The 25562-nt window shown below is 26.0% G+C and overlaps 2 protein-coding genes across 7 annotated transcripts in view; one reads left to right on the top strand and one right to left on the bottom strand.

The window, feature by feature from the left end:
- LOC129965927 (lymphocyte cytosolic protein 2-like) overlaps positions 1-18023 on the top strand; it is a 66814-nt gene extending 48791 nt beyond the window's left edge. Inside the window, exons 1-15 of one of the 6 annotated variants that reach the window (XM_056080221.1) lie at positions 189-265; positions 1035-1088; positions 2623-2681; positions 2809-2879; positions 3625-3685; positions 4513-4633; positions 6026-6110; positions 8224-8353; positions 9830-9852; positions 10073-10100; positions 10585-10974; positions 12991-13128; positions 14184-14260; positions 15982-16215; positions 16812-18022. In XM_056080221.1, the coding sequence (XP_055936196.1) occupies positions 243-265; positions 1035-1088; positions 2623-2681; positions 2809-2879; positions 3625-3685; positions 4513-4633; positions 6026-6110; positions 8224-8353; positions 9830-9852; positions 10073-10100; positions 10585-10974; positions 12991-13128; positions 14184-14260; positions 15982-16215; positions 16812-16928 (1611 nt within the window). In that variant the 5' untranslated portion in view covers positions 189-242 and the 3' untranslated portion in view covers positions 16929-18022. Of the gene's footprint in view, positions 1-188; positions 266-1034; positions 1089-2622; positions 2682-2808; positions 2880-3624; positions 3686-4512; positions 4634-6025; positions 6111-8223; positions 8354-9829; positions 9853-10072; positions 10101-10584; positions 10975-12990; positions 13129-14183; positions 14261-15981; positions 16216-16811 lie in introns of those variants that run through there. The other 5 variants (XM_056080218.1, XM_056080215.1, XM_056080219.1 and 2 more) reach the window with 5 other exon arrangements.
- A 2805-nt stretch (positions 18024-20828) lies between these two features.
- Positions 20829-25562, bottom strand: part of LOC129966560 (uncharacterized) — a 54424-nt gene continuing 49690 nt past the window's right edge. Inside the window, exon 2 of the mRNA XM_056081009.1 lies at positions 20829-22647. Coding sequence (XP_055936984.1) covers positions 21968-22647 — 680 coding nt within the window. The 3' untranslated portion in view covers positions 20829-21967. The remainder of the gene's footprint in view (positions 22648-25562) is intronic.

The raw sequence follows: 25562 nt of genomic DNA, 5'->3' as shown, positions 1-25562 counted from the left end.
TTATTCTTTGTTTATATTCGCAAATGCGCAATTCATTTTTTCTCTCTCATTTGTTATTGTTCATAAACCTAGAAAAAATAAGAAACGGCATAGAATTTTATACGCGTACACTAATTTCTTTTTTGTCACAATGAAAACTCTCTTTTGTGGATTTCATTTCTTTTAGCTGTCTAGTTATTATGTCCTGCTGATTTATGTTGTGTTGTTACAATAGCTAGTGGCCTTCATCATTCAATACAAACATGAAAGTCAGCGGACAAAACTGGTATGCAGCTTTCGCTTTCGAGCTCATTCTGTTAGTGCATTTTTATTGAATTATTCTGACAACGCAGGTGCGTAAACGAAAGGGATCACAATTTATGACTTTTCATCGAAAAACACCGCAACCAGAGCATTTACCCCCATTTAAATTCCGAATGTTTGTTTTCTTGAGTTAATAAACAATTGAAATGGTAAGTGGAGGAAATGTGTGCCCATAAACGCTTCATTCAGTTGTTATGTGAATTCATCATTCTTCGTTGATTCGTTATTCATTTCAAATCTGAAATATGATCTTTAAGAATTTCGCATATACATTATTAGTTTCAACATGCTTTCACAAGTGTTGTTTATTCGTTGTAAATAAGATATTCTGAATTTTTTTAAAGGCGTCTAGCATTTATTTATACATATTTTATCCACAATCTTTTGATTTAGACATGAGTCTTCATGGATACTTTGGATTATCCATGTAATTTTGAATTTCACTAAGTCATTCTCATTAAGACTCATAAAATATTCTCTTTAATTTATAGGAAGAATTTCTGTTTTATGTTTGCTCTTATTAATGTATAAATATATAATTGGTTGAAATCCTGCATTGTCGGTTATTCTATTTTTTATATATTAATTAAATATTTACGATCTACAACGACTATTATTTCTACTTTTCTCATTGATTTACATGCTTATGCAATTAAAAAGAACGTTGCAATTCAATGAAATTCAGAGAGACTTTTATAACGAAATAATTAAATATATCTTTTCTTTTTCAGGCAAATAGCGAAATGTGTCCAAGAATGCAAATCCCAAGCTTCAAATGCAAAAAGGTAATTTTTTTATTTACGGATTTAAATCTAAACAATTTTAATGGAGGCAAAAAAAAAATTATATTAAATAATTATTTTAAAGTTGAGTATCATTAATTCAACAACCAGTTTGTGCAAGACAAATGCGAAATTTATATTGCTAATAAATTTAAAGATTTATTCGAAAAGACAGTAATCGCAATAGAAATTTAGCATAAATTCATTTACGCACGTGCTAAATTTATATCGTCATTATTGTTACTTTATAAATGAAGAAACTTTGCTGATTAAGGAAAATTTACTTACCAAGAATTTTTTTTATTGTTAGTTTTTACATCATGCTGTCTGAGTATCATTTTGGTAAATAGTGGATTTATTCTTTTCCATTTTGTTTAGAATTTATGGAACAAATTTCCCGTGATAGAGAGGAGAGGGAAAAAAAAAAAAAAAAAACTCTAATCCGGAAAAGAAATTTGAGAAAATAAAATTTATTTTTGGCATGCGTATGTGTTTTTGTTTTGTTATAACACAATTAAACGTTATAAAAACTTTTATTGAATTTTTATGTAATATGTCGATATCAACTACGTGCCAAGTTTATTCTTAGTTTGTTTTTTATTAATTACTTTCATTTTTTTCTTCAATAAAATAAAAATTAAAGACAGATTGTCGGAGACTTAAAAAATAAGTTGAAATTAATTCTGAAGGTACAGCATTTTTATTGCATTCTTTAATTGAATTAGGAAGAAAAATAATTGTAATAATTTGAATTTCTCAATTTGATGCAATCTGGAACATATACTATACTTCTAATTTTATTCAAATATTCAACACGCCAGGAAATAATGGAGAAAGGCTAGTTTCATATTTTTAAATGATTTAAATCTACGTACATGTATAGAACAGATTCATAAAAAAAACCCCGGAATTGGGACCTGTTCTGTTCTTACCAATTAAATTTTACTTCTTTATTTTAATCTGTTGTAATATTTGATTATTATTTAAAGCATTAGTGTAATTCATGATTATTCTTAAAATAGACTTAATTTTTAGGCTTTCATAATTTATAAATGTTCAGTAAATTATATTTAATTAATGTGGTGAACTTTCTTCTTAAATATATTTTTTTATTGTAATATTATAGCATATGTCTGCTCCTTGATGAAATAAGGTTTTTGTCGAAATCTATCGGTTTTAACATTTGTTACCCTAAACTATGGATATCACTTTTCCATCTTAGCTGTTGTTGTTTTACGTCAAAACTATAACAGCGGTAAATGAAAGAAGTGCATGTTTTTCTCTTTGCAATTCGATTTTTGTTTTAAGTTTGATTTTCTTTTTTATTTTGTTATAACAATTTAATAAATAAAAATGAATTTTAATTCAAAGTTGGGGAAAATGGATATTAATTCTTTTTGTTCCAAAATGCAAATATGTTATTATCACATGATTTGGCTGATCAGTATTTAATTCATATTTGTGAATCACATATTACTTTTTTTAATATTTGCGAATCATATCTTACTGTTTTTTAAAAAATTTTTTATACTTTCAGGATTGCGAAAACTCTGAAGCATAGCCAAAGTTCCCATTCTCATACGTCAGAATCAAACGGTAATTTTTATTTTATGACTCATTTTTCTTACTATCATGCATTTTATGAATTCTTTCCATTTCCTTTTTAATTTTATATCTCCATGCTTCAGAGAGCATATTTTAAACTATTTCAAATTTATTCTAGGTACTTGCGACAGTTGGGATGATTCAGATGATTGGGGGAGCGATTTTGAAGATGAGGAAAGCGATGATGAAGTAAGCGGATGACAATATTTTTAAGTTTAATATTGAATTGCATGAAATGCATGTGATAATTTTTATTATTTGGGACCCTAGTGGATCAAATGGGATAGTTTTTATGAGAAATTTTTAATTATGTTAAGATGAAATTTTCAGATTATATAATTAATAATTATACTTTCTAAATTTCGATTTTTTTTTTTTTAAATTTTGCGTTATTACTTTTAATTTTTTCCCTTTCTTTTTTTTATTTCTATTTTATGAGAAAAGTGTTCAAAGACCTGTCATTTCAATTTTTAACCTTTACTCAAAATAAAATATTTGCCCTTCAATTACAGCTTATCAAAAAAGAATTCCGATATTTTTTGCATCTTTATAATAATTTAAATAGAAAGTAAATATAAATGAACAATTAGTTAATTTCCATATATTTTATTTTTAAAGGAATATTTAGCTTAATTACCAATGAGTTATAAAAATTAATCGCAATTTGAAGAATAAAGATGTTATACTTCAAATGTGCATTTTATGTAGAATTTTAGAAAATTCACATTTGAAATTTAATAGCATGAATTTCCTTTTTGAACTAACTTTCAGGAAGTTTTGTCATGACATTGCTAAATAAAACATTGATTAAAATTGAAAGATGCATCTAAAAGTTTACAAAAACTGTGTAATTTATTAGTAGTCAGATATATATGTTACTTGTTGGATTATAAATTTTTTTTATATTTCTAATGTTGTAATTATTTTTTTTTAGGTAAAAATAGAGCATTCCCCCTCCGAAGTAAATAATAATTCCATTATCCAGTCATTACCAGGTATAATAAAAATGTGATAATTGTGTTACTTCTATTTTTATATCAGCTTTATATTAATGTACATTATATACATTAAAGAAAAGAATCTTTATCAAACTGCTATATAATTTCATGTATTGATAAAAATCAGAAAGGGTTCCTCTTGATATATTCTTCTTGAAATAAGATGTGATGTTAAAAGTTATTTCTGAATATTAGTTCACTTTTAATTTTATAACTTTCTCTAAAATTAATAGTCAATAGATGGTCAATAATTCAGTCAACATAACTATAATGATGAATTATCCCCGTTATTTTTTTAAAATTTTACTTAGTAAGAAGTTAGGATTATTTTAAAAGGTCTTGTATACTTTCCTAAGGATTTATCTTAAATGTTAATTGTGCTGGAAACCTCTTGATTGTCACAGTGTAACTATTAAAGAGATAGTACAATGAATATTGATTGTTTTATACATTTGTTAAAAAAATAAAGTGCAATGAGAAATTTTAAAAATAAATCTGATTCTTGGTCATTGTATCTTTTTGAAAAAGAATAGAAATAATTTATATAAATAAAACAAATTAAAAGGAATAATTTTGAAAGAAATCATTCTATAAGATTTCAAACAAAAATTGTATTTAAATTATTATATCGAAATTGTTATTTCTGTTACACATATGCACATACACACACAACAAAGTTAATTATATATATAATTTACTCTGTAGATGTAAGACATATAATCTGTTCTGTATGAATTATAGTACATTGCATTGTAATTCTTTCATTAACTAATTTTCACTATGAAACTATTTTGTCTTTCTGCATTTTATTACTTTTCTTTCAGGTGTACTTGAAAAGCCTTCAAATACTTCTCCTGTGTTAACTTCAAATAGTTCAGAAGAAAAATCCATTCCAAAACCACCTGATGTGCCTGTGATTTCTAAAGTTGTGAATGGTGTATCAAAGTATGAGCTATATATCAGTTTGCTAATTCAGTTTTTTTTTTTTTTTTTAAAGAAGCATTTTACATCTTTGTTCCAAAATTTATTGTAACATTATTTAGAGCATTTATCCAACAATGTTTTATTCACATAAAAATTTGAATTTGTTTCTTTATTCTTTATCATACTGACATTTACTTCCCTTGCAAATTTGATGAATTTGGAAGCAATGTCAAATAGATTGTAAATCAAAATTGTAATATACGTAAGTAAATTACAGCTATTTATGGAATTAATAATACTTATATGCTATCTAACAATTCGTTTTGGGGTTAATTTTATTTATATTCAAATGAAATCAAATCATACTAATGGCAAACAAATGTATGAAATTTTTTATGTGTTACTTCCGTTAATTTCTTTACTTACTATGTTTGGGTGATGATAAAATGAGATGTGAACCTAGTAATAGTTTTATCCATTATTAAAAATTATGTTACATTACTGTTATATTATTTTTGCAATTTTAGTACTTTATGCTAAATTTTCAATTTATATAAATAAAAATAAATAATTTGTTAAATTCAAAGCCAAATCCTCAAATTATCATTCAGCAGTATCGTTTCTTAAATATCCAAAATCAAGTAAGATAAATATAGATGATATAAATTATACATGATTTTTCTTTTTATTTTAAAACTTAAAATGCATAAATATGTCATATCAAATTATCAATAATAATTTACAAAATGTGTCAAGCAGAAAAATTTCAAAATCTCAGTAATTTTTTAAAAAATATTTTTATGCAAGGTATTATTTGAATATGATTATGCTCTATCAAATTCTTGAATACTAGCAGAAATAAATAGCCAAAACCATCTTATATATATCTATATATATATAAACAGATCTCAGTTTTGCTTTTAAAATAAGCTATGTTATTAAGAACAATTTTCCAAACATGTCACAAATTTATGTTTAAGTGTTCTCTGTTTGAAATTACTGATACCAGAATAGTATTGAATTCTAAGGAAGGCACAGAAGAAGTCCTGTAATCTAATTGTTATATAATAGACTAAGATTTAATTCTTTGCAGAAACAAGCAATCCATTTCTCAGCTGATTTCCCCTCGCCCCTACTTTAATTTGACTCTAATAGTTTGCAAAAGATTGAAAATTCCATATATACCAATGGGTTAAGGAAATGCTTATTGCTTAATAATTTTTGATTTGTTCTTTGTTTCTGCACCTAATAATTCAAGAATTAAAAGAATATAATAAAATAATACCATACATTTTTTAAATGAAATTACAAATGAAAGTATTCTTTTGAAATTTTATTATTTAAGAAAAAATATTATTAATAATATTTAAATGTTATTTTTAAGTTTAAAGTTACTTTTTTTTTTATTTTTAGTTACAAAAGTAATAACACAAATAGTATTCCAAGGCCTCCTTTGAAGAGGCCTCCAAGCCAGCCACCTCCACCTCCTGTAACTCAGGTAAATATAACAAAATTCGAGATAATGTGTTTTAATTAAGTAACTTTATTAATAATGTTATATGTTTTTATATGTACTACTATAATAGTATAAATAATAATATAAAATAGTATAAATAATCAAAATACTTCTTATCTGCATATACTGTTTTATTTTAATGAATTCTGAAAGTTTAAAACATTTTTGCACCACTCTTTTTTTTTTTCTTGTTGATATATAAGTTTTATATAACAAACTTTAAATTTTTAAAAGCAAAAATATAATAATTAGTAAGTCCGAGTGTTAAGATTTCAGTGTTTTTTTTATATTGCAATTGTATAAAATAAAATATGCCCATATATTTGTGGTTTAAATTTGTAATAAGAAAAAAAAAAAATCTGTTTACATACTTGATATGCAATTTATATTTTTATTATATTGAAAAGAAATCAGAATATCTATTTCTGAAATATAACTTTATTTGGAAGAGCTCACTTTTAAAAACATCTGTTGCTTATTTAATAAAATAAAAATATTTCTTTTTGTCATTTTTTTTGTATAATATTTTTATTTCAGCACTAATTTAATTCAAAACAGTGGTGCTGATTCACTGAAAATTATAAGCATTTTCACCATTAAATAAAAAATATATATATCAAGAAAACCATTGAATATATCCTTAAAAATCCCCTTGTTATATGGTAATAAGAGCTCTTTTTTTTAAAAAAAATCCATATAGATAATACAATTAACATTTTAGTTGATCATGTGTTATTACAATCAAAATCATTTGCATGTTTTTACTACATGTATTTTTTGAAAATTTTCTAATATTCTTCTTATAAATAAAATGTAGTGACAATCTCTATGAGCAGATTTTTTATGAATTGTTTCTGTATTAGCAAATTTAAAGGAGTTTTTTTTCTCTGCTTGTTGAAATATCTTGTTTGTAAATTGAAATTTTCCAAAAAGACAATACTATTTTTATTAAAAATTTTACATTATTATTAAACTAAACTCTGAGATGATATTTTATTTCATTTACTTAGATAAAATTGGAGACTATATTCATAATTTTCTAAAATATTATATTTGTTTTTTATATATAAACCTTAAGATTAATGAAAAAAAATGTGTTTAATTCATGCTTGTTAATTTATTTTCTAAGTGAATTGTTATATTTGTATTCAATTTGCAATAAAAGAAAAATAATAACTGCTTCTACGAAAATCAAAATAAACTGTCAAATTGTGTTTTTGTAACTGCTTTTATGAAATGCAGTAAAATTCAGAAGGTGATTTGTGCACTTTTATAGAATTTTTAATGAATACGTCTTTGGATTTTAAAACCAATACGTTTTTGAATATCATTCAATAAATCACAAAAGAATTATGAGATGTGTTGAATAAATGGCATAAATTGTGAAATAATTTTGTCTAGCTTTTTATTTCCATCACATTAAAATCAGATTTCTTTGAAATTAATCTGAAATATGTTGTTACCTAAAAAGAACCTAACAATATAATCCTAAATTTTTGCACAAGGAATATAATTTAAATTTAATCAGGAGTGTGACCTCCAATAAGATTTTCTATTATGCCTTAGTGAGGAAGTAAAAGATTTTTTTAAAGTATTGCCCAGAAAATAACTGTGGAATTAGTTTTTCCCCCCTTTCTATTCCATTGTGAGAGATATTTCATCTATTTTTAGATGTTCTAATCAAATAGAATAAATCATTTGTTTTAGTGCACTATTCCTCCTAAGAATCTATCTTGTAAGTTCTGATATCAGTTCTTTTTACAATCACTAATAAAAGAAGGATCTTGCTTAATTTTCATGCTGCTGTTTTTGTGTATATGAAAATAGTAATGTAAATAGTGTGTATGTATATAAATAGTGAAACTTCCAATCTATAGATTATAAATTATGAGTCTTTTACTTCTTTCTTTTTTTTTATTTGTATTCAGATAATCCACATTCTTGAAAAGGTATTTTTATTCAATATTTACTTATATTATCTATAGCTGTGGGCTGATATTCAGGAACCTTTTGTTTGATAATTGTTGATTGTAATTTATAACAATGCGGCTCTTTTATTATATTTGTAAGTATAATTTTTTAAATTCACTTTTAGGCATCTAGTCACATTGAGCCTCAAGAAGATTATGAAATTCCTATTGTGCCTACTTCTACAAATTCTAAAGAATGCTTCAGTTTTTCAGGTTCTTTCCAAAATTCACTGTCAGGTGAATCTGCTGTGATTGGTAAGTCACGTATAATAATATTTAATTTTTTTATTATATTATTTGGCATATTATTGAATTAATGAAGCATACAAGAGACTTCAATATAAACACATTTATACAAATGATGGATGGAATTCTTATAATTGGCTGTTTACAAAGCCAAATTTTGTATGCGCTTAGTATGTAAAATAACTGGTCTTATACTTCGTTTTTTACTTGATGAAACTTTTATATATCTATTACTCTCTAAGAATATTTATATCGTTCATATAATTACACTCTTAAAATTATTTTTTACAAAGTCATGTGATGGATGTGTATGTGACAATTCAAACTTCTGTCTTCTACTTTTTTTTAAAACACAGATCCATTGTCAAGGAGTTGAAAATTGCTTAAGTTTAAACTGAAAATTCAATACAAAATTGATAAAAGTTATTTTATTATTATTATTATTTTGAGATTCAAAATTTTTATTTTCTGTGCATAGTTATCTAGTTAGCATTTTATTTTTCATAGTTTGAAAAAATATGCAGCTTCTAACATTGAATAACTATGTTGTTAGGTACAATTTCATTTATATTGTTATTGCAATCTTTTCAAGTAACGTTTTTTTATTTATCATCTCTAATTTCAGTTAGAGTAGTAATAACAAGATTAAGCATATGAAAAATGTGGCTCATTTTGTTGAAATCTTTTAAATCTAAACTGTCATATTAAGATAAATTTTGATAAGGCATATTATATTTATTTAGAAATAATAAAAATGTAGCAATTTTTTCCCCTTCAGTTAGTAGATCTTTGTGATTGCCTTTGAGAATCTGAGTTTCAGATAATATTCTGAATTCTGACAAACAACTTTATTACTTTTCTGTTTTTATAATATAAATTTCTTCATTACAAATATAGAATCTCAGTACATTTTAATATAATTTTTTTCATTGTAAATGTAAAATGTTTCTGAAAAATGTATGTGCAGTGTGAATTGTGTTGCACATTTTTTTAATTGTGCCTTTTAAGTTTCAGTAATTCACAATCTATAACATCGAGATATAAAACTATTCAACTAATATTCGGTGATACTTTACAGAATTCTTTATTTGATTTTCTTTTTATATTTATTTGAAATTTTGTTCTTATTTCTAATAAATTTTAAAATTATTTGGTGGCTATTGAAAATTTATTCAGCATGCATTCCCTAAAAAAATTATTAATGACTTGAAACTGTTTGATACTTTATTTATGTATTTTTAGAATTGCACATTTCTTTTCTATATAGCTAATTTGATCTGTTATAATATGTTATTACTGTACCTACTTAGATTAATTTCTGTTGAAATTTTAATTAGGTCCATAATATTTGAAATTACTGTATATTTTTTCTCAGTATTTCATTGAAAAATGATTATTTAAAAAAACATTTCGATATATGAAAAGTATTTTGTTATTCATTTTGAGTTCAATATTATTCATTTTGGTTTCCTTTTCTTTATTTAGAGACTTATGAAATTGTTGAGCCTGTAAGTGCTTTTCTCTTTTTATTTGGAATTTTATTTTTTACATTATTTTTATGCATGCTTTCTTTCTTTAATTTATCCTGAACCCTGCTAATTTATACTTTTATTAATCAAGCAAATCAATAAAAAATAAATTTATAAGTGACTCTGGCAAGTATAATTATTTAGAAGTAGTTATACTATTTAAAGTTACATGTTAAACATTTTTTTTTTTTTCTTTCAGCCTGAAGAAAATTATGAAATGGTTGATCGTAAGTATTCTCTGTTTTTTTTCTTTCTTCTTTTCCTTTAATATAAAAGTTATTAATACTTTTGTGATTGTATAAGAAAATAAATGACTTAAATTATTTTTAAAGAATTGCTGTGTAACTTATTTATTGAGAAGAATTATTTGAATTTAATGCTAGAACTTTTTTAGTGTTTAAAATAAAACAGAATGTTGCAACCAAATTATTGACTGCTGTGTTGAATAGTTGGCCCTATTTGGAAACATTTAATTAACTTGATATAGTAAGATCATCATTAATAGAGAAATCAATTAAAAGTTATAAAATTTATTTATTTGAAAAATAAACAATAAACTTCTACCTAGAAACTAAACATTAGATTGAAACAACAAAAACTGCTCTCTTTCCCTACTCAATCATATAATTACTTACAAATCTTAATGCATTTCGATTATTTAAGCCAATAAAAATTTCAAGTTACTGAATAGAATTTGTTTAATTTTTATAGCCCCTCCTGAAATTATGAACGATAAACCATCACTTCCACCTAGGCTTGTAAAAAGCCCCAATGTCATTTCACCTCCTCCTCTTCCACAAAAGCCTCAAAAGCTGAAAGAAATTTCTTCAACTGATGGAATTAGAACTTTCAGTCGACCAAAACTTCCTCTAAAAACTGAAAATGATGCACAAGTTGAAGTAACTCAACCATCATCTCTTCCTTCTAATGTTGGTTTTATAAGTTCTCTGATTGGACGAAGATCAAGTACCACTCCTACATCATCACCAAAAATTCAGCATAAAAATAAAGATTCTGCAAATTCCTTTGTTACAAGTCCTATTTCAACAAGTGTCTTGAATGATAGTCTGTCATCTACATCTTCGTCACCTGATAGAGAATGTAAGTTGATTTGGTAAAACTATTTCTATTTGAAATTGCTTATAGCTTAGATAGATGCTTTAAAAGCCTTGCATTTCAATTACTACAATTAAAAAAAAAATAACTTTGCCAGTTTAGTTATAGTTGATGTGCTTTTTTGGTATGCATGCTTTCAAATATATTTATACAAAATAAAGAACAAAAAATCTGCATAGGAAAAATTGTTTGCTTTTAAAGTAATAGCTGTCATTTTCTATTTTTTTTTAATAATAAATGAAACATTCTGCAGTATTCTAATTTAAATGCAGAGATAGATTAAAATTGGATGTATAATGCTGCCTTTGCATGTCTGCAGGTCTATTTCAGTGTAATTAATGGTTGATTTTTTCTTCAAAATATAAATATATATTTTCAAGTTGAATTTCCACTTTAGATTATTATCTTATAATTCATTTATAAAATTATTATTTAGATCGGAGAATGTTTATTTGGTATTTTCTTTAATGTTTATAAGAATAAAGAGTGCTTAAATGGACTTATTTGGTAATTAAAAGTTTTGAATATTTTAATTTTCAAATGATAGTATTCATTTTTTCAATGTGGCTTAACATAAATAATTACTTCATAAGACAAAAAAAAAAAAAAAAAAATATCTTAAAGCATTTTCTGAATATTATTTAATAAAAGAATATCTGTCATTAGTTTTAAATTGTATTCAATGGATTATATATTTATATATTATACATTTTTATATAATTATTTTCAGTCATACTAGTGAAAAGAATATTACTTATGTTTCAAAATGATTTTGTGATAGTTAGAAAATGGGAGAAAGAAGGTTCTTGCCTTTACTCTCAACATTTAACATGGAAACATGTATTAAAAATGGAAGATATCATTATGGTACTAAGATGGCATCATATTTTATTCTTAGAAAATAAATAAATAAGAAACATCTTGAATTTTTAAAAATGTCCATACAATTCTCATAATACTTCAAAATAATGTATTTTAAAGTATTGTGAGAACTATTTACTATCAATTTCCACTTATGATAAAAGGTAATTTGTATAAATACTAACTGTAAAAATACATTTTTACATGTGTTTATTCTTTTTTGAAGCATATCATGATGGAAAGAGAGACATTTAATGATTTAAATTTTCTGTCTATTTGTTATTTCTCATCTAAGTAAAAATTTTTATGTAAGACTATTTATTTATAGAACAGTATAACACTGTTCTGAAATACATCATTAGCTGAACATGGAGAAATTATTTGTGCAGCAGATTAATTTTGTTACTGAATGCTTTGAGTCTATCTCTTTCTATTTCTTCAAGAGTAATTTATGTTATTTGTTTAATATCCTTTATCTAAATTTTGTTTTACAGTTTGAATAGCTCTTTTGTTATGAAATATATCAGTCTAAGAGTTTTCCTGTGATCATATTTATAAGTATTCTGCAGTAGTTTGTTTTACAATTGTCTTTCGTAAAAATGATAAAATAATTTCTCTTGTTTAAAGCCCACAAAAAATTTCATAACTCATTAAAGAATTTTAAATTTCAAAACATTTTTTTTGTTTAAAATGAATTAATGTTCTTTAAAATTAACAATATTATTATAATGTTATCATTAATAACAAACAACTGAAAATGATGAAAAGTTAGCTTTAATGAACTGTAAGGCAATTTTGTAAAAAAAAAAAAAAAAAAAAAAAAAAAATATATGAATTGATTTCAAATTCTCTGTATTATGTCTAAATATGAATTTGCCTGGTAGATTAATTATAATAATCCATATTTTTTATTTTTGAGATTGAAAATATTTAAAAATTATTCTATCATTTTTTTTTGCAATCACATAATTGTATTATGAACAATGCAATAATATATTACTTTTAACTGTTATAGATAACAAAAAGGTTTTTGCTTGGCATTAAACTGTTTTTCAATTCAGTGCTTTGTTATTGCTTGTATGCTGCTATTTGCGCAATGCAATTAATAAGCTTTCTTTTTGCATGATTTGAACTTTACAGCTTTTATGACTGTTGGAAGTTCTTCATTCCTAAATTTAGGTTCTTCAACTGATGGGAAAAAAATGCAATCACTTCCCCCACTACCTCCACGAGGTGTTGCACCTGTATCTGATGACACAGGTAATTCATTTTTAACCAGTAAGTGTGAAGTAACTTAATTATTTTATATTATTTGATTATCTAGAATAAAGTCTTTTACTTATTATGTGATTTAAAGCATATGCTAAAGAAATGTTTTAACTGTTTTACTTCAGAAAAAGACATGTAGTTGTAATATTTACATTTTTAATACTATTCTATAATTGATACATATCATTGGATGAATTAAGTCTGCATATTGCAAGTTATAAATAAAATAATATTTAAATACATCTTTTTATTAATAGCAAAATTTCCATTAAAATTCATTATACCATTATGCTATTATTAATTATAAAGATTTTTCAGTCACTACTTTCTTTAGTATCAAATTATGAAATAAATTTCAATGATTTTGACATTGTAGTATTTTTTTTTCTCAAAATTACTTTTTTAGAAACGTTTAAGGAAGTTTTCTTTTATTTGATTTGTTTTTTGTCCCTTATTTTTTTCTTTCCAAAAAATGTATTTTTTTGATAATGTCTCATGCAATGTGAGCAATCTTATACAAACACTGGAAAATTACAAAATTGCATATTTATTATTATTATTGTTGTTTTAATATTTTGGAAAGTCTCTTATTTCTTTTGAATTGGGATACAATAAAAAATGATAAAGGTACTGTACTTAAAAATGAGAATATTAAATACTCAGAAAGATAACTGCAATGTCTTTTAAATAAAACAGGATTTTTAAAGGACAGTTCATTAAATTTCATATTGTATAATTGATTTAAAAAAAAAGGCACAATTAACCTATTTTTGATTATAGTAATTATGTTTTTCAGCTGAATATATTAATTTTATGGAAAATGTCCAATGTTTTTATAAGTGTAAATCATTAGATGGGTTATGCTATTTGCTGTTATGAAGAGAGTCATAAAGAAATAATTTATTGTTGGCTATCACATTGTACCATCATTGTTTGATATGTATAATTCAATGATATCATCTAAATTTTTTCTATTGTCAGACACTATTTCTCAAGTCTAAAAAATTTCAAATAAAATAATTCTATTAAACGTTTTGTTATAAATAGCATATGTATATTTTTAGTTCAAAACATGGCTACTAGACCCTTACCACCTGTTCCTGTGCCTAAATTGGATGAGAAATCTTCACCTTATAAGCAGGTAATTGATTAGATTTTGAAATTTTCTAATTAAAATACATTAAAAAGCATATGAAAGTGATAAATTTAAGTGGAATGATTCTTTTTCCTGGTTAAAAGTGGTATTGTCACACCGTATGTTTGAGTTGTGTGTCTGTGTTTACTGATTCTTTATGCTGCTTGCTTGTCAAGTCTGTAGTGGCTTAAAATGTTAAATATATTTATTATTTTATACTTTTAATGCTGCAGTATTTTAACTTTGTGCTTTTTATTTGAATTTGTTTATTACCATTTTAAATTTGAATGTGATGGCTATTAATTATTATATATTTTGAATTTGTGTGTTGATAAGGTTTTTGATTTGTTGTTGTGGCTTACTAGTATAAAAGCATTCTTGACTATGTTGTGCCAAACATATGACGTGCTTTCACGTGGTCTTAAAATATATCTGGTGGCATTTTAAAACTTTTGTCCTGTTTCATAAATAATCAATTTGTTTATTTTCCAAAAATACTTATATAGTCCTTAAAACATATAAAAGGAATATATTCAGATAAATCAATAATTTATCAGCCAACATCCTGGCCTAGGGGTAGCGCATCCTCTGTAATCTAGGTGTCCCGGGTTCGACTCCTAGTTCAGGCATGGTTGTTCTCTACCCTGTGTTCTATCTGTGAGGTACATGAATGACCCCCATCCCACCTGTAAAAAGGGATTGTGCAAATGAGTGTGTGTGTGCCGTCTTCATATGAGCTAGAAGTCAGACTTCTGCCTCCAGGTGCTCAGGGATCTTTACCCTCAGAATCTACTGCAAAAACACTTGGCTTAAAATAGTCACATGACAACAACAATAATAATTTATCATAATAATATAATAATTTTTATAAATTAATAATTATTTATAAAAATTAATAAATTTTAAAAAGGTAGAAAGAAACGGATGAATTACTTTATGTAGGTTGTCTTTTAAAAATAATGCAAGAAGTATTAAAACAGCAGATGGATTGAGAATCAAAGTGTGGGTTTTCTATTATAGTATGCTAAACTGATATTGGGCATTGACATATTGTACAGTAAGGGAATAGGTGCTCCCTACAACAAATGCCTACATGTGAGTCAAGTGAGACCGATTCTTAATCAGGTAATAATAGCATCGAGTTTTTTGTTGGTTAAACTAAACCAAAACTCAATGAAATGTTTAATGGAATAAAGTTTGCTCACCTCTTTCTACTGTTGATGTATGAAGATCTGATTGTATTTCTTAAACTCATTTCGATAGCATCAATTTCCTAATTGATATGAGGCATTTTTTTATGATCAGACAGTGTTCTTCCAAATTTAATGAATCTAAATCCAAATTTCTATGAATGAATCTATTAAAATAGGTGCTGTTTGTATCAAAAATAGGTTTTTTTGCATGCATTTTTAAAAAACTTAATTGAAAGAGAAATAAAGATAAAAAATAGCTTAACTATTATATTGGAATTATATTCAAATAAAATTATTCATTTTTATTTTATTTATTAACTTACTAAATTCATAATTGATAGTTTAAATTTGTAATTTAATTCTTACAAAACATGTTCAACCTTCATTGATTTGCATAATAGAATTATTATTGAAAAACACTTAACATGAAATGTATGTAAGTTGCATATTAATGCTTATATATAGCATCTGCTTCATTTATTGGATATTTTTTTGTAAATATTATTCATATTTTTACATTTTTGCTTTTTGAAGCCTCAAGATATTCAACAGAATCCATGGTTCCATGAAATTGAAAGAGAAGATGCTGAGGCTGCTGTCAGGAAGTTGAATGAACCTGGCTCATTTGTGGTTCGTCCTAGCAAAAGAGCTGGGAAAGAAAATCCATACAGTTTAACAGTCTTGCATGAAGACAAACTATTCCATTTAAACATTCGTTTAAGACCTGATAACACGTTTGCTCTTGGAAAAGAAAAGGAAAAAGAAAAGGTAATTTTAAAAAAATTATTTTTACCATCAAATATAAATTTTTTTCATTATTTCATAATGCAATACATTGAAAATGCTAATTTTTGTAAGAATTTTTTAAATCTTTTTGATTAAAAATATTTTTAAAAACCGAGTTATATCATTCGTGTGTAACAAAAAAATAAAATAAAGAGTAAGTTTGACAGGAAATTGATCAAAAGAGTGTTTTTTAAGATTATGAATAACTTCTAGTAATTAAATTACATATGCTTCTATAAATAATTTTATACATTATAAACATAAATAAAACTGACTAAAGTAATCAGAAGTTAAAATTACAAAAGTAGTTATAGTGTTGAATGATAATGGTTGCTGATTGAATGATATGTGAATAAAATATAAATAACCTGAAGTAAATTATTTTATGTGGCACAAAAATCTATGTTCTTTGGTCTGATGATAGACTCTATACAGAATTCGCATGAGTTGTTTATTTATCAATTTAAAAGTGACTGTTTTATGCTATTTTTGCATTTAAATGGCTGTACAAATTAACAAGATTGAATTTTGTTAAATCTATTTTACACCTTATTTATGTTATGCAATTCTTGTTTCAGACATTTGCTACTGTAGCTGATTTAATTACTTTTCATCTGAACGAACCCATCCTATTGAAAAATCGTGGTGAAGCTGCTGGAAAGACGATATTACGTAAATATCCGGAGAAAACATAATTTGCTCTGACATTATAGTTATTAAAACATTTTTAAAACATGAGATGCATGATGAAGTTGAGCTTTTGTGTTGTTTATTCTAAATGTGAACCTGAACTTCTCATAAGCTGACTGATTAAAAGACTGCTTTTTTTTTGTATTTTTGAATCTAATATGTTGTTAACTGACATCATTATTCCATTATTTCCAAAAGAGCTAACAATTATAGAAAAGGCCTATATTTTATATTATTTATGGAATTCCTGGCCTATTATTCTGTTATCTTTTTGCAAAAACATTTTTTTTTAAATTTTTATTTCAATTGAACAAATAGTTTGGTGATGCAATGTTTTATTTTAGTTCAATCAAAATGTTAACATTTTAATAATTATTTGTGACAAAATATGTAACTTAAAATTTGTTCAAACAGCTTTATTTTGTATATGTATGTAATCAATGTTTCTTTCTGGCTATAATTGAAAATGATACTATAATTATTTGTTGATATCTCATTTGTTTAGAGAAACGGTTTTAAATTTTTGTGCTTCTCAGTTGAAACATCGTCAGAAGGAACAAATATATGCAATTTTAGTGGACTGAAGACTTGCTATAACCTCAGTGTCAGAATGTTGAATTTTGCATATGTGACTAGAATGTAAAAAAATTTGGCTTTATCCACTTAATGATTGTTGAATGTAATTATAATTTAAGAAAACAATAATAGGAATTTCCCTTTTCAGTACATAATTATTCATATAATTTATATGAATTATTTTTTTTAGTATCATGGTTTCTTGAACTTATCAATTTGAAAAATTTTTGACGTGCTATTTTTCAACCCATAAAAGTTGCTGGTGCACTAAATTAGAAAATTTCTACTTCTAATAAAGATGAATGTGTGCACGTTACCACTCTATAGGTCAGACAATTTTATCTACGGCTACCAAATTTGTCATATATAGCTTGGTGATAGAAATATGCACCTCAGATCAATCTTTTGTAAGTTTAATTAATTGAAAATTAAATTGATGTTTGGGTTACATGCGATAATAATTTCTAAAAAAATAATGTTTTCAATTTTTTAGAAAATATTTTTATAAGTCAGTTTCATTTCATTTCTGAATTATTTTAATTAATATATATATATATATATATATATATATATATATATATATATTTGCTTTATTTTTGACTATAGCTAGCATTATTGCCCTGAAATTCATAACACTTTCATTTTTCTTGAAATATCGCTTAATTTTCTTAAAATTTCAAAAGCTTAAGAAGATGGACTGTATTTAATATCTGTGTAAATTACAAGGCGATAGAAAAAAAAGTGAATTATATAATACTGCAAAGGCAGAAGAGAGTGAACCGCACATTTACGTGTTTAAGAGCTCTATGATGTTCATGATGTTGATCTCCAGCAGAATAGTTCATGCACACATTAAACAGAATGCATGTAAGTCAATTAAAATAATACAACTTAAATGTTTGTCAATTTGATGGAATTATGAACATTAAATATAATCAATAAACCTGCCGAAATCAGCTGGTCCTCAAAAGTGAATAATAAAATGAAACATTAATGAAAAACCCAAGCAATTTATGTTCACATAAATACTTAGCTAATTTTGGATGAAATTGATTTTCTTTATCTAATTTTGCTTACAAAATTTGAAAAAAGAAGAGGGGCATAAAAGTTTAAAGAGTCCTAATTCATACTTTTAGAAGTATAGCTCTGTAAAATTTATTTGCATATAGGAATCTTTCAATCAACATTGTTTCCTACATAAAAGTAGTATTTTATCTGTAAATGTTCCTAAAGTACATTTAATTTGGGTACAAATTAAATCAGAGTGGTTGTGGATCTTTAAGTTTTTGATTGTTTTTATTTTTATTTGCATTAGCAAATGATACAAAACATTCCAATCTCATCTTCTCAGGAGAATTAAAGTATTGTTTTCTTTGAGATTTGTGTATAATAATTTCAACTATTGACTATTTTTGCTTACAGGAAGCTTTTATTGAGAACCATAATTTTAAAGCATTTATTTTATATTGTTGGAAAGTATGAAATGAAATTTATGTGTTTGTGTTGCTTTTAATTTTAAGCTAGTCTACGATTGTTCTTTTTTTTTTTTTTTTTTTTCTTTTTTTTTTTGTACTAACTGTATTTTGCATTTAGCATACAATGAGCTTTTCTACTAACGTGCATATACGTTTTTAAGTGAATATAAATGAATTCTCTTTTACACTGTGTTGTGTATTAAATAATAATAATATATTTCCATTTAACTATTCACTTTTAGAATGTATGTAGTATATTTTACAGAATATTTGCTAACCATGTATAGAAAGTTTTTTAAAAGCAAATTATTTGTTATGGGACAAAATAAAACTTTTATCAGAAAATGTCTGAATTATTCACAAATACAATATACAAATCACTATCATACAAATACAACACCTGTATGTTGAAAATCTTGATATATTGTCTTTTTTTCAAGAGTCTTATGTTTTCAATAGAAAACATAAGACTTTGTATATCGAGTAAAATTTCTATGTATCAAGCAAAAAATTTTTTATATGGATCATTTGCTGTCAAAAAATACCCATAAATTTAATTTATAACAAGAAAAGTGATAATTTTTATTTAGATTGGATACTCTTTTATAAAAAAAATACTAGACAATTTCGGTGAGAGTACCGTTTCTAATTTTATTTGCAATTGAGGGTTATTTTTTAAAAATTTTGTTTTAATAACTGTAGATAATCGAGAGTTTACTTTATTTCATTTACGTATCAAAGTTAATAAAAGCAAGCAAATAAATTTAATTATTAATTTTAAAAAATTTCACATTGTTATGCCTATTATTGGAAGTTGGAAGAGGGCTAAATATCTATAAAAAATGTATGATTTTTTTTTAAAAACATCTTTTGAAAATTTATTATTAAGTACAATTATGCTGCATCATTTATAATATGGGGTTTATGTGCAACACGCAGAAAATGAAAGTTCTTGGGCTGCTTTTGAGAAGTCTTGAATTCAGGATTGCTTTTTTCACATTAAAAAACTGAAATTAAATGGATTTATATTCAATTGTTTATTTGATTATAAGTTAATAAACTTCCAAGTAGTTATATTTTTGTTGATAATCCCCAACCCCCATTTTCGGGAACAAGCTTACATGTGAAATGGTTTGAGGATTCAATTCTTTTAAAAATTATGGAAAAAGGATTTTTATAAAAATGGCATATGTTCTGCATTAAAAAAATATATAATAAATGAGAAATTATTTTCTATAACAAGCAGTATTCATGAAATTATTGTGAAAGTATGAAAGTTGATACAAACAAATAATTTGACATAATTAACAAAAAAATTTTCAAATGTATATTCACATTTTCTGAAAGTTGTCATATATCTAATCAATTGGAATATTTTGCTAAATGATTGATGTATTTATGAATTCAAACTGAAACTTTTCCAAGCTCTTCTTCTTTTCTTTGGGTATTTCTTGGGCTATCAAATATTATCTTAAATGACATACTAAAGCATCAATAATAGATTCCATTATTAAATTCGTTCTTTGTAAGATTTCGTATTAATCTCAATAAAGAAGGGCTTGGAAAGTACTTACTCTTGGTAGTTACTTAGAATATAAAAATAGTTCTGTTGAATTTATTTTACTAGAAATGTGAATTGAGAAAGACAAAAATTATTAAAGATAATAGTTCTCTTTTATAATAAGAAATATAACTCACTTTTTTTACAACAATTGCTAATGTTTTTTCATATTGATTTCAATAAAAACATATAAATATGGATGTTTTTAATTACTTTTATATCTTAACGTTCTAACTGAATACCAAAAAAGATAATTCAGGTAATATTATAAGAAGTGAAAAGATCATGTTTGAAAACAAGTAAAAGAAACAACAAATATTTTGTGCAGTTTGTGATTGAAATGATTTTCTTTTTAGCTCATTTGATAATCCAACTGTATATGTTTTGACAGCTGATGAGCTGGATGAAAATGGGCATGGAAGAACTGGCGTAGTGTTCAAAGAATGTTTGACATCTATCTTTGGTTGAAAATCAGTGAAACTGATATATACTCTAGGCAATATTCTATATCTCTTTTCATAATGCATTTCTTAAATGAACGTCCTCTTCTCCTTTTGCATACATACTGTGACTTCAGAGCGTTTTTACACAGAAAATTGGTAACTTGCATGAGCTTGCCTGTTCTCAATCCGCATTTTCTGCGGATTGAAAAAATCTTATGAAATGATCTGGCACAATAAAGGCCATCTTATATCCGAGTCTACTTTCCTTAATGAGAGAATATCCACTATAAGGTTAAAAAAAAAAGAAAATATTCTGAATGATGATCGGAAAGTCACAAACTTATGTAATGAAATGTTGGAATGATTTGTTATTCTTGATTTGGGGCGGGGGGGGGACTAATTTTTTGGATAAAATATTAATGGGCTCTACTTACAATTTTTAAAAAGGTTCTGCGCAAATCATAACTCTTAGTTTCGAGAACGTTTTCTTATTCCGTTTTCTTATTTCTTATTCCTACATTTAGTCTATTTATATGCAGTACTTCAGAATGAATTTAAACATTGTCGTTATGATAGAATTGTTTCATATATGCAAGATGATTAACGATAACAGTGCTTAGTAACGGTTTGCCTTACTTTCAACTTTCATCTTTGTTTACATCTTAGCATACAAAAGCAAGCAAGAAGGGGGAGAGGAAAAAGGTAAAAAGTACAATTCATGGAGTCTTTATAGTCCGAAATCATACACCGTACTCCTACCATCATCCTTGTATACCGACTTGATCATTCTGGCATAAAGCACTGCTTCGCCAATAATTATTTTTCGTTTACTAATAGAATATTATTATTTGTGCGAAGCATTATCAAAGTGCATTTGATCATTTACAAATTCCCTTTGCTTTTTTTTGTTTTGTTTTTACGTCCGTTTTATTTCTATTGGAAATAAAACGGAAATAAATTAAAAGCACTTGTTCATTGCTTTCATATTCTTAATAGGCTGCTCTTGGGAAGAACAGTGGATGATCTGGAGCTTGTAATCTCCCTTGATAAAAGGATGGAAACTGAAAATTCTGTGCATTGAGAGGAATTTGCCGAAACCGGGGCAAACTATAACCTTCATAACCTCTTCCTACTCTTCGTCCTTCGCCAATTTCATTGGATTCATCGTCGGAAAATATTCCTCCGCTTAGAATCTCGAAATTACCATTGCCCAGCATATTTAGGTTCGGCCTACTTTCTTTCGTCAGCAATTCATCTGGGTTCCTTGCTCTAGCACGTCTTTGTGCACTGCGTTGGGTAGTCTTGCCACCATATGGTCCACGCACAGGCACGAAACCATTGTCTTCTGGCACACCAGTTGGATCATATTTCCTTGAATATTTTGCCCTCTTCTTTTTAGGAAATTCGACTGAAGTATCGTTTTTGGTTGAAGATGGTCGTTTTGAATCTTTGTACACCATGGTATCTTGCTTCTTTCTTGCTGATGTTTCTTGTTTCCTCCTCCGCTTTTGTGCTTTATTGCAACTCCGACCGCATGGAAGTTTGGTGGTTAATCCTGTTCTCGAGCTATCGAACTGTGGAGGAGTCAGCAGCTCTTCTGAAGAATCAAATGAGCTACTTCTTCTGGATATTTGGGGTTCACTTTCCAGTGCAGTCGATTCTGGTGTTCCTGAAAAAGGGAGAGAGTCAATTTAGAAAATTAATCACAGTACTCATCTAAATAGACTTTTACTTTGTTCAGAAATATAGCACTAACTTGTTATCAAATGCCAGTAAATATTATGGATTTAATATACCAATGTATAAACTTAATCATATGAAAAACTGATACAAAAGAATTTGAAGGTGCCATGGCTTTATGGTTTTTATTTAATAAAGTTATATTGCGTTAGATCATATCATGTAATTTCAAGATATTTTATCATTATTACCATCAAGCATTATTAACCTTGCCATTGTTTTGTCACTTTTATATAATTTTGAAGTCACAATAGAAAATAATCTGTCTGGAAAAACACTCTGTAATGTTCGAATTCAAGACAAAGAATGAAGAAAATTAGACAGTATTGTAAATTCAATGTGCTTGACCAAACAAAATTTTCTTGCTTTATAGTCATGACTGTAATTGTAATCTGTCCTTAAATGCCCAGAGATATTGTGGCTTTTAACAAAATCAATGTCTGTGTCAATATATCAAATGATCTGTCAAATATACCAAATGATTATTATAATATTTTTAATAAAATTTAAAAGTATATGAATTTAGCCACTATATAAGATGCAAGATTTTGGTACAAAACGCTTTCTACAATATTTTCTTTTTCTAAGAATAGGTATGCCAAGTTTCAAACATCGGACAGAATATATATATATATATATATATATATATATATATATATATATATATATATATATATATATATATATATATATAATATGTGTGTGTATAATCGCATATATGAAAATATAATCATTTATATATAGAGATTCCTCTGCATTTTTTAGATACACACCACGGGCAAGCAGGCACAAGTTCAAAATATTTTTTTAAAGAAAATTCAATGTATGTGCAAAACATGAGACGGGTCGAATTTTTAATTGATTATAAATTTTCTCTATGCATATTTCATACTAGAATCGGGTGATACCTGGTTTCGCTTTATCAGGTAAGGCCGATACTGATACTTTTATTTGATACTTTTGTATACAGCAGAAGTCGATTCTTTTACTATCGAAACGACACCAAGTACCCCGTGCGTATTAGTTCGAGCATTTGTGTTAATATTAAGTTAATGATTGAATTTACATTACCAGGAGCAGATTGATGCTGATACTTGATTATGCAATTTTCACCGGATAATTTCATATTTGATTCAACCGACAACAGATTCTTTGCTTCCAGTAGGTATTAAAACCTTATCTTTTAATTGATATTAGCTTTAAAGGATGTCACCTCTACCTAAATTGCTTGTTACCTTTACCATTGATTTTTAATTTTTTACTTTGTTCTTAAAGCATTATTGAAAGTAAAGATTTTTTATAAGACTAAAAAGATTGATGGCAAAAATTTAATTTCCTTTTTCTTTTTATTTCATCGTACATTTATTAAGAAAATATTCTGTTTTTAGTTTTTAAAATGTCAATATTTTATTTTTGCGTACATTTTTTTAATCGTTGTGTGCTGAAAATTCTATTCATGCTGAGCACTTAATTTTTATTTGTTTTCAGTTAATTTAATAATAATAATTTCGTTGTTTGAGTTACCTATTTACTTGAAATAAAAAAAAATCGTTTAAAGCAAAATATATTTAATTATTCATTAAAAATCTCATCAATAGGATATACTTAATAAATATTATAAGAGAAAAAATAATGGAAGGAAACATACATACATAGGTGACAATGTATGTATACAGATAGAAGACATAACACATGCATATTGAGTAGCTAAAATAAAAAGGTGAACTAACATAAGGTGATAATCTAACAATCCGATTCTTTGTATCATATTGATATAAATATCACTCTACCTAAATCATATTCATATACTGTCACCCAACCTTAGTCTAAATTTGCAACTGATTTGACACGAATGTGATTCAAAACTAAGATTTCACTTCTTCGCAAGAAGTATGCTACGGGCGTAGCGGTGGGCTTGGCAGTATTTGACAGTGATTGACGGGTGGTTAAGAAGTGGAAAGGAAAAGCTTTGCTGATATAGATAGTATAGGATGAGGTGGAAATTTTTCAGTAGTATATGCGTTGTTTGTATAGACAGTTTTGACTAAGGATGAAATATGAATAATAAAGAAAAAACACCATGTTTGCTCATCGTATCACTAAACTGACCTAATACTTTGTGTCAGACTGACATAGTATCACTTGATTAAAACAAATGGGCTTCAAAAAATAATAAATCAAATCCAAAAACTAATACCGAGTACTTGATATTCTTAATCTGTATAGTTTTGTTACTTGATACTTTTGTGAATCTGATCAAAGTATCACCCATTCTATTTCTTATATCAGAAAGTAGAATTCAATCAATGAAAGTTAACTTTTTCAGTTTTTCAAAGATGAAATGAGGAACAGCAACTGCTGTATTTCCTTCTTTTGAACTTGCAAATTTAGGGAATAAATCTAATTCGAGAGAATGACTGAAAAATTGCAAATCTTGACAATCGTAAGTTGAACGGATAGGCAATAAAGAGATAACTGATTATTCTTCACCTTCTAAATCTTTTCATATTCCCTGTTGAGTAATCATTATTTCCATAACATTTAAAATTGATGCGCTTTTAAAGGCAAATATTGCTTTTCGTTGCACTGATTAAACTTGGGAATATTTTTTAGTTTGAATCGCTATTTTTTTAAAAAATAAAATAAATCTCACTTTCAATAGAAGGAACTGAATAGGCAGTTCTTTGCACTTTTAATGTTTGAATATATGATTATTAAGCAAATGTTTGAGACTAATGCGTTCGAAGAATTGAATTTTTAATTATTATTATCGCAGTATTAAAAGATAAAATAAGACAGATGGCTGTACCTTCCAATTGTTTAAATCCATTTTTTAATCGTTAT

This window comes from Argiope bruennichi, chromosome 4 (assembly GCF_947563725.1).
Source record: "Argiope bruennichi chromosome 4, qqArgBrue1.1, whole genome shotgun sequence".
NCBI classification, from domain to species: Eukaryota; Metazoa; Arthropoda; class Arachnida; order Araneae; family Araneidae; genus Argiope; species Argiope bruennichi.
Note: the sequence above shows the minus strand (reverse complement) of the source record. Positions and strands in the feature narration are given on the sequence as shown.